We start from the raw sequence: 17,183 nt of genomic DNA on the forward strand, positions 1-17,183 counted from the left end.
CAAACGTTGCGCTGAATGGGGAGCGCTTTAAAGCGAGTTCACTGGCTGGGGACCTGCTGGGGACCTGCCTTTAAGTAGTCAACGATAAAACCGATAAAAGGATTCCTCTGCTGTTCCAGCTCCCTCTAGAGAGTGATGTTTTCCTCTGTGTGGTGTTGACAGTTTTTGAGCTTGCTTGAGAAAGTAGGTTTCAGAGGGTTTTTTTTCTTTCAAAAACAGAGCCGTGACTAAGCTTTCTTAAAAGTCAAAGCTACTGTGACGGTTGTGCTACTGATCTCCTTTTCTCTTCCTCCCACCACATATGTGGACGTGCGCACGCGCACCACTCCCCCCTCTTCCCGAGGACAGTGTCTAGGAAACTGTCAGAGATACGAAAATCAACATTTAACTTCCCATCTGCCCAAGCGAGTTTAAATTTATATTCCTCTACCTCTCATTGTAAACACTTAAATCCTATTGAGATGCAACTCCCTCTACACTTTCTGCATGTTTGTTATTACAAAACATTGAAATTTGGGATACGATCTCTAAAGTTACTACACCATTTTGGGGGTAATTTCTACTTTTTAGTCCTCACTTTCTGATACCAGTTATTAGAACGGCTACTGCATAAACGGATTTTAAATGAGAAATCAAGACGAACATAGTGCAGTTAAAATACGGGATATGCATGTACGTGCAAAGACTAAGTTCCCATTAAAAGATCCGTGTTTGAAGAAGCACTTTGGACTGGGATTTGCCTGCTGGAGTTACGTGTGCCATCTCTTTAGCACAAAGATAGAACAGGGGAATGTGCTGAACTCTGATTCAAAGCCATTTATAATAGTCTAAAAAAAACCCCGACTTGAAAGGCTGAGAGAAATCTAGATTAATCTTATTGATTCTGAAAGCAAATAGGGTATTGCTGCACGTCATCTTGGATCACGTCAGGAGTTAGCTGGAGTGTGAGGTAGGTATTGGATTTTAATAGGAATAGATGAGCTTCAGTGAGACTTTCAGTTTAAGTAGCACGATGGAAAATGATAAGCGATTTAATCGGTCAGGCTACATATTTCATTCGTTACCTGATCATCTGTTACAAATGAAAGTTCAGGGTTTTTTTCATTGTGTTACTTCAAAATGTATGTAGCGATTACTAGCCAGAGAAGTGTTCCGGATTTAGGCTGTATAAAGTGCTCTCTGGAGCTCTGTTCTCTTGATGTTTCTGTAAAGCCTAGTCTGGTACATCAGCAAAAGTAGCAGCAGTTGCCAGTCCAGGTGGGATAGCGATGCGCAACCTCTGAACAGCCGCAAAATGTGGGGATAGTGGTTTTTCAAGGCAGTTCTGTTTTGAAAATACTTGCTGCTATGCAGCATGGCTTTTAAGTGGATGGTGTTTTGGCATGGTTTTCATACATTGTCATTCACAAAATTGTATTGGTAAAACATCCACACATGCCAGAAATTTAAAAAAATTTCAAAACCTTGGGAAAATTAAGAATTGTTGATTTCCACACAACTGAGAATGATTAAGGCCCTCACTGAGCTTTGTTTCCTTTAGGCATTCCCAGCAAACACTAAGGACAAGATTTATCTGCCTGGAATTAGACGCTTGTGTCTGAGTTGTTATTTATATTTATTTTTTAAGTCAAAGCGGAGAGCTATGAGACAATTTGTTCCCTTCTAGATGGATGTATAGAAAAGATGAGGTAAATCATGCTTCGGCGGTGTCTGTTGCTCATTACTGGCTTGACAGGATCTAACCAGCTGTCCTAGCTGTGGATTTCTACACTGTCAAACTTTAGTGAGATCCATTTCAAGCTGAAGATACCTACATGTGGATGTCTGCTGGCAGGGCCAGTGTCTGCATCCCGTTATAATCATGGAAATCTGGTCTTGCCTCCAGCTGGAGAAGGACCTGGTTTTCCTAAAAAGCCTCTGTCAACTTTACACGTGTGGACGTCTTAGATAGGCTGAAGTGTCTGAAGTGGCAGCAGTGGCCTACACGGGGACAACTGCTTTGAGCCCAGGGACAGCAAAACCTCATGAGAATTCAGCCGAGCAACTTCTGTCTCTATACTTCAGGGTAAATTGAATTGCTCTTTAGGCTGCATTTTCCATTTCTACTGCAAGGGAGGCTTTGACATTCGGTTGCTACACAGAGCTACACCATGTCGAAGTTTAAGTGCCTTAAGCTTAAGCTGATCCTGCCTTTACAGACCAAAGGGTTTTACTGACAATCACCACAGACCTTTCTCCCTAACTTTATCGAAATGAAAATATAATTAGGAAGATACTGTTCCGTGTTTGATTTTATTTTAAAATCCCGCAAGCATTCATTCAGTGCACAGGGTCTGTTTCTTCTTTTATTCCATTACTCTGTTCTTTACGCAGTCTACTATGTAACAAAACACAGATGAACAACTTGATTTTAAATGGTCTTTAAAAAAAAAAAAAGCTGCACCTCAGTCTTAAATTATGCTTGATTATTCTTCACTTGCACAGAGGAAAGTGCAGTGTTGTGATGACACTGTTATGTACATTATAAATTAGTAAGCAAATATTACTTTTAAATAGTCATCCATTTCAGAGCAGGTGCTTTGCTTTTTCTCTTCTGTGCAATGACTGTAAAGCTCTGAAATTGCATTAGTCTGCTTAGTTTAAGCTATAAGCAGTCCTAGTTTCACCGTTTTTGTTTAAGGAAATATCTGACTGAATATTAGTGGGAGATTTGTGCATAAGTAAATAAACCAGAAATGAAAATGGAATTTCTTTTTTTATACCAAAATACTTGACTGACCACTATTAGTAGTGGATTACTATTACTAGTTCTTAGTCCAGCAATGATGTTAACCTCAGAAATGCATGTCCATCTTGACCTAAACAAACAGAAACCCTGTAAAGCCTGTATTTATTTGTGTGTTTTACAATGTGAAAACATAGTTTTCTACCCTAATAGAACTCTCTATTGTAAAGGCAACGTTTATGATGGGTACAGGTCTTTTTCTGACACAGTGGAAGTAACATCTCTGAGTCAGGAACAATATTGCACTTCTCTACTTGTTGCTGAAACTGGAAGATGTGTTCACATACATTTATACACACTTATCTGCTTCTAATACAGTTCCATAATAAGTCATACAATTAAAACCAAATAGGACATCATTCAATGGCTACACTCCTTTGTGGAACAGTACAATGCAGGTTTTTAATTTTATGTGTTTTTTAGATATTAATGTCTAGTTTAAAGACCATTTAGCCTGCGTTTTACAGTACTGAAGAGGCTTCTTATGTCTAACCCATTTGAAGCCTGAAAAGCAGACCAATTTTCCACTTTCTGTAAACAATGCTCATTTATATGCATTTTAGGTATTGAATGGGATAGAGTTGTTATTTATCATTATGAAATGTTCATATGCTTAAATTTTTGTTTCTGTGCCTTGCTTTTGCAGACTAAAACTAGTATTGCATTGTTGTATGATGAAGTATCCGAAAACGCTTATGACATCCGACTGAAGCTTACAAAAGAGGTATTAACAATTCAAAAACAAGATGTCGTCTGTGTTAGTGGAAGTGATCACAGTGCAAATGTAAGTGCTTCTATATCTCTGTGCTTTCGACTGTGCACTTTAATGTCTTCTGCAGAGATCAGTTTGTGGTATTGGAGTGCAAGAGATTTTATTGGGTAATAGAAATACATGTAATGATCAGTTGTTGGGTTTTTTTTGTGCATACTTACATTCTTGCGTATAAAAACTTTTTGTTTGTTCAGTGCTATATGTCCTTTATTCTGACATATGTAACCTTAACAGGAGAGAAATTGTCTATAAATACTGAGATTACAGCATTCTTCCACCAAATATCGTTAGGCCATTAAATGAAGAAGAAAGAAGTATTTCCCACTGAAAGCATTTTAAGTGGAAACTAATACACCAGAGTTTTCTTCATTTGTGTATCAAGTATTGACAGAATGTCTGTTCAAGGGCATGGAGCTGGCTGAGAGAACACTTGACAAGACACTTATTTCACTTTAATTTTCTTTCAGGCACAGATGGGGCTTAATCAGTGCCAGCATGTACGTGGTGCTTTTGTTCCCCAAAATTCAGTTATGCTGCTTTTCAAAACATGTGGTGCCCTAAGCTATAGAGGAATCTTCTGTATTGCCATTTAGTAATGCCGCTGGAAAAACTGGTAGCGTTTTGCGTGAGCCATACGGCAGTGGTGTCTGCGTTATGGACATCCCAAATTAGTGTATTTTATTTCCTTACGTAAACAGCGTTCCTCTTAAAACTAAGTGTGGGTATCCCAAATTTTACTGAGTAAAATAAATTTCATGAACTGTGCTGGTATTTGCTAGACTGAACAATTCAGTGCAGCTTCCTCAGGGGGAGCCAAGGGGGAGCCTTTCTGTCTGCTTGCTGTATTGCACGTCTCGCCTCAACATAAAATTTGGCACTAGGGGACATCAAGGGAGGTTGTAATACTCTGCTGAGAAGCTAGGAGCCAAAGACTATGTAGACTGTATCTGTATATACGTATATCTATATAAACGTGTGTCAGAGAGAGAAAGTCTGCCTATATAACACAAAAACATGTTTAGTTTCTGCCATAGTAAATATTAATATAAATTGTTTAATATCACACAAAAAATAATTTGAAGTAGCTTTGAGTAGTTAGAAACATTATATACTGGTGTCAAAATTTGTCTATCGAACTCAGTGGAACATGATTTTCTTGTAAAAATGTTTAAAAATGTTGCATCAGTTGGCAACTAGTGGGAGGCCACTCAGTGAAGTGAAAAGCACGTCCCATTTGGGTTGGTCTGCTGAAATAAATATAATCTGCGGCCAAAAATCACCTGCTTGCATATACTTTCTGCTTCACTGAGAAGCATGAAAAGCTGTAGCTTTTAACTACAGAATTGTTGGTAGTGCTGATAAGCTGTATGCGAATTGTGGTTGTGAGAGTCATAGGAAAATATCACATGACTGCAATATATGGTATCTCTGCATATAAGCATACATGACTGCTCTGGACTCAATGGTATTTAAATGCCTTGTGTATAAACATTCATAAGAAAAGAATCAAAATGCTATTGTAACTAGTCCCGGGTTACTTCTTGACTGAATCAGCACAGGCTGGCTGCATCTGAGAAAATGTTGTATCAAATCTGTATATTACTGATTTTCACTCTTTGATCACTCAAAAAACCAAAACAACCCAAAACCCCAACCCCTCTACCCCCAAAAAAAACCCACAAAACAAAATAGGGGAAAAAAAAAAAAACCACAACAAAAAACCACCACGAAAACCACCAAAACAAAACATCAAGTCTGCCTCTTCCTTTAATATCAAGATTTAGGTTGATTCTGATTTTGGTGCACTTGTGGTTTTTATGGGTACCCTAAATAATAGTATTTCGTGGCGGAAGACAGGACAGGAGGACAAGCTCTGATAATACTCGAGGAGCTTGATTTTGAAAGAAATTCTGGAAAGTAAGAGTCCTTGCAGAGGGGGCAGACCTGGGATGTGCAGCTGCTGCGTACGGAACGAGCTGAAGGTGCCTGCTTCTATTTCATGGCCAATAACAATTACGCAGTGGGTAAGCCTGCAGAGGAGTCACTCCGGGGACTATGTCAGAACGAAGAGAGCTATACCAGGATATAGAAGTACTGTTAATTTGTAAAAGTGAGGGAATTTCAAATATAATATATTCAGATGTTACTTTAGGTTTTAGTTGCAAAGTACCCTGTGCCTCTGACTGTAAAGTCCATTCAGAAGGGATTTCTTCCCTCCTCATTCTGTTGCTAGACAGCATGGGCAGTCCTGCCAAGCTGACCTTTCCTGGCAAACGTTGTTAATATTATCTCCTTATTTTCCTTAAGTTTTCTTGCTGATGACTGAAAACTAAATTTTAAGACTCTAATCTGGTGTTTTTCCATGTCCCTTGCAAGATCTCCCCGAAGTGTCCTTTTCCAAAAGTTATCTTCAGTCCTCATGGGCTCCTGTTATCAAACTCTAATGAGAAAAATGGACTAAACTGTGGCTAAAATACAGCAGTATTTGCTTTTTCTTTATTATACTTCGAACCAAATAAAAGCTTTTGGAACACTAGCATTTAATATAAAGGCCAATTGAGTGTAACATGAAGATGAACACTATTTTTTACAGTATATAAATTGCTAGTGTATAGGAGCTGAAGAACAGAATTAGAAGTCAGGCTGAAATAGCTGGTAGTTCTCTAGCTCTGTTTTTGGTAATTCTGAAGTTTCACGTTTACAGCTACACCAGAAAAATTCCGAAGAGATAAATGCTTTATTTTTCAAGTGGTTCCAGAAAATAATTTTCACTCCTGTGCTGTGTGATTCAAAATATTAATAGAAAATTGTAACCTGAAAGTCAATTCTATAGCAGTCATAAGCAATCACGTTGTCTTACTGATTTATTCTCCTTCTTTCTATACTTTCTCAGGTGTTCATGCTTAATCTGTATTTTGCACATGGCTGTTCATCGGACTAGTTCCTTTGCAACAAAAATAGAAATAACTCGTTTGCCTTCATTCTGTAGTCACCCCAAACATGTAGGAGGGAAAAAAAATCTTTTGTTTTTAGAGTAACTTTTCTTCTTAGGTAGGGTATGTGAATGGAAAAATGCTGAAGAAGAAAGTTCTGTGTCTGTTTGTGATAATGCTTTTTGTTCTTCAGCCAATTTTGTGGGACAGCATTCATGGGTTCTTCAGCCAGTTTTGTGGGACAGCATTCATGGGATGCGTTTGCTTCCAGCCTTCCTTTCGCTGACAGGTTTGTTGATTGTCAGGAATGCTGAGGACAGGATTTGCAGCCCTGCGTAATTAGCTCTGCTAGTCCTGTCCAGTTCTGAATGCTATAGGGAGGACTGGCAAAGACATCAGTGGTCGCTAGTGCTGCTGTCGTCGGTTGAACTTTCAGCAGTAGAGTTTATTCCCAAGGATAAAAGGCTCTTGCTATAAACCACCTTTTACTACCGTCGTCCAGATCTATTCTTGTTTCATATTTTGCCATCTGCCGTTCATGTAAGTGCTACTTTTAAGCACTGAGAAAGCTTCACCTTTGATGAGAAATTGTAGAGCTGGCTTTCTGTAATTTAATGGCAGTTCAGCCCATTTCACTAGTTCTTGCCATCTTGGACCTGGGTGTAGAGTAATGAGAGAGAAGAGCATGGTTTCTGAAATTCAGGGTGTGTATAGAAGAAATAATGTAAAGGCAACTGTTTCCTTTCCTTAGTATTCACATTTTTCACAGTGGGCAAGCTGACTTTTAAATACCTATAAAAATCCTTCTGGAAGTGGAACCATTGTGGGAAATAATATTTTCCAGTGTTTTCTTATATACTGTTACATTTATGAAAAATAATTTATATGTAACTATATATAATATTTATATATGTTATATTTATGTGATTAAACATGCGATCTTTCTACCACAATGTATTCCAGAACTTCAGACTTGGCAAATCCAAGCATTCTAAGCAAGTCTTCATGACTTAGAATTATGTTTGGGGTGTTCAGATTCATAGGAAAAAGGAGAAGGTATGGGTACATCAGAATGGGTCCATGCTCATAGAAGCCAAGCACAAAGGTATAGACAGAAATGGCGTTTTGAAAATAAATAGGCATTTTTTGCTATCTTCTAAGTATTTTCAACAGAAGATACCTTTTTTTTTTCCCCTGGATTTAAAGTTTAACAATACTTACAGAAAGGAATTAATTTTGTGACAGACAGATCCATTTTCAGTTAAAGGAGAAACAGAGAGGCATTCATTTTTGTACTTTATGCTTCATTAAGATATGATTTTGCTTTAACTTTTTGTCATTCTGCATGCTAAAATTAATTTCTTATATACAGTGCCTCACCCTTTAATATTCTTTGTTTTTCTTCTATGTATACTGCTACCATCCTTCTCCTGTTGTCAGCCCACGGTTTTATGCTTCTCCTCTTTACGTAAGCAGTGGTTTTTTGTCGTTTACTTTGCATTATGTTTCTGTATTTTTTTTTCCCCGCTAAATGCACTTGCAAAGACAAAAAAGAAAAGAAATACATCTGGCTTTTTATCAAAATCAGTCCTTCTCGCAGAGCTGAATTGTCTCTGACTTGGTCAGTGGTCGGGCAAATAGGTTTCTAATGCCGACTCCTGGCGTCTTGATTGGAAGAGGACTCCTCAGAGGCTTACGCGATTCTAATAGAATTAGAATAACAGAAACCTTTGCATCCTGGGTACCCAGTTGTCCAGCTTCACAAGCCGTGTCTTAGCTGGACTTTATCAGAATGAAGCAAGGTAGGTAAATAGGGAAGAAAAATAGCAAGATTAGTTGTTTTGGTGATTCAAAACACAGAAACAGTGCCTGAAAGTACTGTTTAAATCCCTGATGAGACTGCTATGACTTTTTCTTTATAACTCAGACGCTAATAAGGACAAAGAAGAATTTTATTTTAGCAAACCTCCAGGGAAGAGATCTGCATTAAAGTCTAAAGCTTTTTTTTTTTTTTTTTTTTTAACCCAAGGAAATTTCTCTCTAGATGACTACTAATATTACTGTTTGCCCACTGCCTGTTCTGCCATTGCTGGTATGGTATTTCAGTCCAAAACTGTTTTTAAAAGCTAATAATTAACATTTTCTGTCTTTTTGGAAACCTCAAGTGAGTGATTAAGAAAGACTCTTCCTTTTGAAACTAAGAGCATTTTTATGGAAAAAATACATTATTTAACCATTTGTTATTTGTTTTCCATGCTCTAGAAAGCTGACCTAGATATTTAGAAGGTAGCTAGCAAGTAATTCCGTAGGTTCTTTATTATGAAAGATCATAAGCTTGTGTTGCTGTCACTTTGAGAGGAGTTAAAAGTTTGTATGACAAAATAAATAATAAATATGAGTACTCATCAGCATGACAAAAAACCTTTTTTCTTAAAGATAAGAAGAGTAAATACCTCAAGGAAAAAAGCTAATAAACGTAACAGAACAGAAGAATGCAAAGGACACTATGGATATCCCTGAAAAATAATCTCTCCCTGAAGCATGGAATGAGTGCAGCTGAGAATAAGCGCTCATACCAAGACAGAAGAAAGGCAGCACAACATTGGTAGACCATGCATATGTACAAATATACATGTCCTTTATTAAAATTTCAATTAATCTATTACACCTGGAGCCATGACAGACTGTCAGGAGTGGTAAATTGCAACTACGTATATTGTGAGAGCTCGTGTAGCAGTTTAAAATACTCGTCAGTTAGGGGCAAAATATCTGACTGCAATGAAAGCGTAAGCCTTTCCAGTTATGGTATGTGGAATACTGATGGGTGCAGCTTCTACTGTTCGTCTTTGTCTTCACACCAGCCAACATGTGAAATGTTGTGCAAAGTGAATGCAAACGAAATTACTCACATAAGGAACAGCTGTGTCCTGGCAAGAATTAGCTGTAATTCATTGTTATAGGATGTCTTTTTAATTGAAAGAAATCAGCTTATTTTGAATGGGAAAAGAAAGAAGTACAATCATATCTTGACACAGCGTCCTATGTATGTTATTAGTAACTCTGGAAATCCATATTTATAGATGATCCACATAGAGTTAATCTGAATGGTCAGTCTGAGAAGAGCCTGAGTCCGGGGTCCTCTCGTACCACTTGCCAAAGAAAGCTCCTGTTTCAAATTAAGCATCTTACAACATCTTAAAGACAAATTAAAAAATCAAAAAACAAAAAAAAACAAATTAAGCATCTTACAGTGGAGGAGTTCCTGAGGATTCTTGTGCAAGTCATACCAAGACACAATATGTTTCATTCACTCATATTTAATATGATCACCACACCCTGGAGAATAAAATACCATGGGGTTTGTCACAGTCATCTTTACTAGCATAGATCATGTAACAATTTAGATTGAAGGGATTGAATTTAGATCAGGGACCTCTTGAGGTCACCTAATTCAACCCGCTGCTCAATGTTTGGGTAGCTTACAAGTTTGGACAAGTTGCTGAGGGCTTTGTCTGTTCACCTTTAGAATATCTCCAATGATGGAGATGCTACCAGCTCTTTGGGCAGCCTCTTCTAATGCTTAGCCTCTTTCACTGTGAAGTTATTTCCTGTTGTTATGCTCAATTGGAATTTCCTTTGCTGCAAGTTGTGACTGTTGCCGCTCATCCTTTTTCTTTGTACCTCTCTAAGAACAATCTAATTCTGTTTTTTGTATAATACTCATTTAGGTTGGCAGGTTTTGAAACGAGTGACTTAATTTTACTCTAAAAAAATAAACACCACAACCAAAATCCGCCTCCCCCACCCTTCCCCAAAAAAGCCAACCAAAAACCAAACCCCCCTTTAATCTCGAGTAATAGAAACAGTTATAATAAGATAAACTGATAAAAATGTTGTTATTCCATATTTAGTAAGGATTCTCTGCAGCTGTCTCAGATCTTTGCTAGCATGTATTCTAGCTGCATTCTTCCCGTCCTTCTGCGAAAAGGTGCAGTGCAAGAAGTTAAGTTTCAAAACTCTATTTCCCATTCAAAATAATCTTTTGCTTTCTGTGTACCTGTTCCTTGCTACAGCTCCTCTTCCTGGAATTGGAGAATGAGGCACCATCTGATGCCATGGAGGACTAATTCGTGTCTTTCCCTGTCTTTCTTGAGGTTTCTTGACTTACATTTCCATTGTCTCCATAATTTGTTCCACTTTCTGAGTTACCCTGTCTTTTTAACCAATGCAACTATTTCTAAGAACATAAAATAGTCTGTTAAAAATAATACAGACTTGGGACTAATATTTATACATGCACCTTTTGAGCAAAAAGCTTTTCCTGAAAAACAGACATGTTATATATATATATATAACATGCACATATATAGCAAATCCTACTTGTAATAAAGTTCTTTGATTGACACCCTACCCCCAATGTAGTTTTACGGAAAAGCTGTTACATTATTGTTCAATGCATTCTTTGATTGTTTACCTGGTTTAATTATAAGATGCTGGTGGTTACAGTTCCTGATAGGGCAGTATTAACTTGTGGCAATGCACAGATGTGGCACATTCAGTCTGACCGAAGTGGCTAACTGTGTGACGTTTACATTTTCCTCTTGCTCTGCTGATTTCTTAAGATTTGGGTATACTCAATTTTTAATAAAGGCTGTGGGACATATATTAGTAGTAGCAGTAGTGAGTAAGGAAACAATCAAAACTCAGTGCTTTCTGGCTTCTACTTAAGTATTTTTTGACCCTAGACTGCCACATACTGGAAGAAAGAATCTCTGTGTCCCAGTCCTGGATGATGGCACTGCAGTTCATCTGACGTGCTCTATGATGTCATGTGATATCTTTATGTGTCAGCATAAGGCTATGTGGTTCTAGCCTTATTGTGTAGGTGCCTATATTGTTAGACTCAGTGATTAATCATAATCCAGCACCATCTGTCGTTAGAGTGCTACGCGCACTCTCTTTCCTCAGTATGGTGTTTCTTTTGAATTCCATCTTGAAATAATTCTGGCAAGAGCAGCCCCTACTGTAGTTTAAAATCCACATTTCTACCAAGAGAGACAGCCAATAGGTGTTCTGCAGCCTGCACCCACTGGATAGGTGGAAGTTCGCTGACGGTCAGTGAGAAGTGAGGGTTGTGTAAGCAGAAGTGGAAATCTGTGTATGTGGCAGAACGTTAAATACATGTAGAACAATTTGCCGAGGAAGCTCCAGGGCTGGAGAGGTGGAGGGTGTGAGCTGAGAAAATCCTCGGTGCGGGAAATCCCCATCTTGAGGAGAAAACTTCCTGAAGGATTTCACATATCTTTGTTTACCACATCCTTTTTTTGTTGTTTTTGGATTTATAACAACCAGAAGGATCTCTGCATTTTATGGTACATTTTACTTGGTCTCACATTCTTACAGGATCTGATTTTCAATCATTTTTTATCTCACAACTTCCTTGTGGCAGCTTCAAGAGTTGCTGAAGAAAAGGGAGATATGGTATGTTAAGTACCTATCTTTATCTTCTTACTCCTTCTGGTATCAGACTGTTTCTTCCCTTGCGTCCATGCAGGACAAGTTGCAGGCTTTTTTTTTTTTTTTAACTCTTCATATTGCACTTTCTTGTTTCGCTTCTTCTTTTCCTTTGTATGTTTCCCACGGGCCTGGGTGGCAAGCTCTGCTGTTACTGCCATCGTTGCCCGAGACTGCCTTTTATTCTCTATTGTCAACCTGCCATGTAGTACCTGCAGTAAATTTGACATCTTAGGTTCTACAAATGAGGAGGCCTGTTGAGACTGCTGTTTCCAATAAATGACAGATGCAACTGTAGTAGTGGGAATAAAGTTTATTAAAAAAAAAAAAAGTACTCTGCGCAACTCTGAACAGTGCAGCAATGAATGATTTCTTTGTTCACATTTTCCTATCTTCCTGTTTAGCCATTTACCTTGTTTAAGGAATAGTCTGCTACCTGTGAAGGTAATAGTCCGTTGTGGTTTGAGCGTGGGGACAATATGGGCTCAGGTACCAAGGCATATTTGGTATATACCAATGGCTATATTTAATGTTGCCAAGTCACTGAGCATCCACGTCCTGCAGTTGGGGAGGTGCCTACCCAGGAGAGAAGCCGGTACAACGCTTCCCTACACAACCTCCCTGCCCCAGCAGGGGAATGGGGCAGCTCAGGAGGACACTGGTAGAGTCAGCACAGTGGTGTTACTGATAAATAGAAGGGAAAAGAATAAAAATAAATCAAAGTGTTGGAAGTCTTCGTCTTCCAACCTGTTCTAGCCATTGCAAATGGGCTTATTTCTTAGAACAGTTTCAACAAAATCTGAAGAACGTGGGCTATTTCAACTGTTGCAGCATTTTCTATTGTGTGCGTCAGTTCGATATTTTGAAATAATATATGTATTCATTAATATTTTCCTGCAGACTGGCACAGAAAAGGGAAATGTGGTACATATAGAATCTTCTTCCATATATATCCATTTATGTCAATGGGTGTGGATTACTTCAAGCAGTAGCTCCTGAAATCACTTTAGTACATTGTTCATTAAGATAGATAGATATAATATTTTTCCTATTGAAAGCTCCTTTACCACAAGTGCCAGCCCTAGGTGTTAACAACCTGGTAATAATGACATAATAGGGAGGCGCTGACAGGTGGATATAAAATCTCGCTAAAAAGCAGTACCAGAAATAAGGACTGTAATTGCCTTCTCATGTTGCCCATTAAGCTCCAATCATGTCACTTCGTATGAATGAGTATCAGTTTCCAGAGAGAAACTTTTCTGTTGAGTCATCGTGCTTTAAAGGCATCTAGAAAGTTTTGTTGTCGAGCTACCTCAGCCCTAAAAGACAGGTATTTGACCATATGGTTTTCCAAATTACGTGTGAAAGTATCATTCATTTTGAAACTATTAAAACTATAGGATTTTTTTTTTTTTTTCAGCTGTATCATTCCTTGTAGCTGTTACAAGCAGCATTACACCTCCTGTTACCAAGCAGTCTCTTCTCTGTACGGTTGTTGGCATGGTGTTCTTTTGTATGGTGTCTGTGTCTTATATGTTTTAAAATTTATATTGTATCTGTTTTTCAATATATTCTTGCCTGGCATCATTCTTGGAGTCCTTGAAAGTTTCTACCTCACTGGTCTTTATTCCAATATTGATGACTGAGACCTTTTAAGGCCTTCCTCCCCTCATCTATATAGTTATACGTGCTGTTTCAGTCCAGAGCTCTTCTGGAATTGGCTTTCCCTGGATTTGTAACACCTTTGAGAACTACATGTAAGCAAAAGATACAGGCTGAATTTAAGAATGTATTACTTGAACTGCTTTCATCTGTGGACTATGGCTGTCAGCATCTTAAGTTGGGGCAAAATCTTTTCTGCTTATTCACACCTTTAACATCTTGTTCGGCAGTGCAGTTTTTTGCCCCAGTGCACAGAACATGATATTGTTTTTAAATAAAGCCCCTGTCTCCGAGCTATATGCTTTGATGAGATACAAACCCACTGGTCACGCTCTGGCCGTCCTGCAGAGTAAATGTTATTCCACGAGGGTGGCGATAGTGACTGAGAGGATGACAGATTGATCACACCTAAATATTACTTCTAACCCAAAATTTAAATTCTGTCCTTCCACTGTTGCGGCCATGGGTATTTCATCCCTAAAAATTACTTTTGCCTACCTAGCTAGCGGCTCAGTGGCTTTAAATCTTAGTTTCTCAGAAAGAGTAGGCTGCTTTCTTAAATGCAGTTTGGTTGTCTTTGAACATGTGCAAACTTGTTCAGTCCACACCTATATGCCCCAGTGTTTCCCTGCGTCAGAACAAGACAAAAGTTTTACTTGGACATGTGCAATTAGGCAATATGAATTTCCTTTAATACTTAGAGCATTACAAAAGTGAAAATTTGAGCGGCCTTCTCAGGTTTACGGTTTGTTGTTCGAAGAGAAAATTAATTTCCAAAATACATATTCTTCCACCGCAGACTAAGTTGACAGCCAGCCTACTCACTCAAAGAACTGCTTGACAGATCAAACTGGCTGCCAAACACTTGGGGGGTGAATCTGCTTTTCCATTACTGGTACGTTTGACACCGGTCAATGCATTTGTTTCTCAAAACTTAGATGCTAGAGAATGTGATGGCCACGTTGTTACCCTGATTCTTAAACATAGCGGTAGGTATTAGAGAGGCAGTATTGCTTTGAGAAACAGATAAAAAAATCCTTGACAGCCTGCAACAATAAAAGTTCTCGTGTTGGTATCCTGGCCAATTACAGTTTTAGTAATTATGTTGTGTCTATTCAAATGTATCCTGAAGTTTCATGCAGGGCACTTAGTCTTCATCTAATCTCCGAGAAACGGAAAACAAAACAGGCCTACGATGCGGTGTGCTCTGGGGGGTACATAATTGCTTCTGCTTTGTAGCACAACTGGAACGAGTGATCATTACAGTATCACATCAAGTACTTTGGAAGCCTTCAGAATGAAGAATTTTAATAAACTTTAGATACTATTAAAGGATAGCATTAGCAAAACAAAATACTAGCTAAAAAGCCAAAAAGGTATCAATTTCAGCTTTCCTGTTCAGTTTGATAATTAGTAACACTTTCTAAAGAGTTTTCCTTGCCTATAATGAAATAAAATTACACAGCCATCATACAGTCAATTGTAGCTCTGTAGTCATAGAGTCATAGATTTTTTGGTTTTGTTTTGTTTTTTTTTAAGACTAATACAGACGTCTGCCTCATTTTAGCTTCAAACCATGAATAAATTAGTCTGAAAAGAAAAAATATATCTAGCCTGCAGACAAGTAAAACATGAAAGAAGTTGTATGTTTGACCGAGACATAAACACTGGGTTTTCAGCTGCATATGTACGTGACGTTATCATTAATGTCACAAAAAGATAGGTTTTTTTTTTTTCCACAAATATTGCAATTCAGTTTTGGCAAGAAGTTCTGGAGCAGAATTTTCTTTCATAGTTGCTTGCAATACTAGTGTGGGTTTCTGTCCAAATTTTGTAGTCATGAAATTTTGTCATTGCATAAGAAGTTCAGAACTGAGTCAGACCTAAAATCTGCTGAGCCCACTGTCCTTTTTCCAACAGCAGACGTTAATGTTTCCCTAGAAAAGCCAAACGGCAAAAATATGTGATAACACTTTCTATGCCCCAAGTTATTCAGTGCCTTTCTGAGCAAAATGGAGTTTTTTTGTGAGCTGTTAACGGATTTATTTTTGCTATAGTTGGCCGATAGCCCCTTGAACATGTGTAGACTTTAAGCGTCCAGAAGTTTTTTCTCGCCATACTCTAGAATCTACTATACCTTGCATAGAGGATCACCTGGTTTTGTTTGTTCTGGTCCTGGTTCCTAATAGTATCATTTCATGCCTCCTAGTTTTTGTACTGGAAAAGGCTATAAAAACTGATTCCCATTCACTGTCCTCTGTGCAACTTACCGTATTGTAAGAGCTTCCTCATCCCCAGTCTCTTTTCCTGGGTGAAGAGTTATAGCCTATTCTTTTATTCCTTGTACAGGAGCAGTTTTGTACTGCTGAATGTCTTTTGCCAAGACTTCCAAAAATTTGATTTTTAACCACTGCTGAACACTGCACTGATGATATCGTGGAACCATCTACTTTAACACCAAGGTCTTACTCTTTAATAGAACTGGCTGATTTAGAACCAATCCTAATTCCTTATATAAATAATTTATATGTGAAAAATAATCTCTCACCAGCTTTGATCTGCTATTGTATTTTGTCTGCTATTTTGTTGCCCAGTTAATATTTTGTAAGATGTTCTGCAAATGCTTTCAGTTCGCTTATGTTTCCCATCTCAGTAAGCAGCAAAGGTAATCTCATTGCTCATCCTTTTTTTTTTTTAATTCTTTCTGAGTATTTTGAATAATGCAGGTTGCAACATAGGCAACAGTGGGACTTCACTGGTGACCTTCCTCCATTGGGAGAATTGCACATCTAATCCATCCCTTTGTTTTCTATCTACATTCTAACTAATTTTGATTAGCAATATGTCTGTGCAAGGCTCCTCCCTCACGATTCCTGTGTTTCCCTAACTTGCCTTTATAAAATGCACTATCTCTTCCAAGATAGATCAAGTTCATCAAACTGCCAGTTCTGCTCTTTGTTACATTTTCTTTCGCTGTATATAGATTTTATTTTTTCCCCTATAGTTCTAATTTGTTTAGTGCAGGCCTTAAGTTTCCTAAGCCTTAACTGGAACCTTATATAAAAAAATGGGATTTCATTTTCAACGTTGTAGTCTTCGTGTTTGAAGGCTTTATTGGGAAGTATCACTCCAGTGCTCCTGCTTTGTTTCATTCATGTGTTCCTTTAAGAGTAGGGTGGATGTTATCTCACCCCAGTGATTTGCTACAGTTATTTAGTCAATTTGCTTCTAAAGTGGTTTTAAATTCAGACAGATCCATAAATCCTTTGTGCTACAAAGAAAGTTCTTTCACACTAATGAAAAATGTTAATTTATCTTCCCTTCAGTAGCCTTATTTACTCTGAGTATCCCTTTTATATCATGATTGTAGGTCAACGCTGTGGTTTCTTTGGCAGACCTCCTGCTCCTGACAGATTTGAAGATTTATTATTAATTGTTATTCTTTTTGGCAGTGTTTGGAACTCTTTTCTGTTGCTGCCTAATTTTGTTTTTCAATTTTATTTGCTTATGTTCCTTT

General features: G+C 38.0%; 1 protein-coding gene across 1 annotated transcript in view; it reads left to right on the forward strand.

The window, feature by feature from the left end:
* Positions 1-17,183, forward strand: part of SNTG2 (syntrophin gamma 2) — a gene marked incomplete at both ends in the record, with an annotated part of 319,669 nt that overhangs the window by 137,829 nt on the left and 164,657 nt on the right. The window contains one exon of the mRNA XM_082481246.1: positions 3,432-3,569. Within this exon, the coding sequence (XP_082337372.1) occupies positions 3,432-3,569 (138 nt within the window). The remainder of the gene's footprint in view (positions 1-3,431; positions 3,570-17,183) is intronic.

This window comes from Vanellus vanellus (genome assembly GCF_965231255.1).
Source record: "Vanellus vanellus genome assembly, chromosome: 3".
NCBI lineage: Eukaryota > Metazoa > Chordata > Aves > Charadriiformes > Charadriidae > Vanellus > Vanellus vanellus.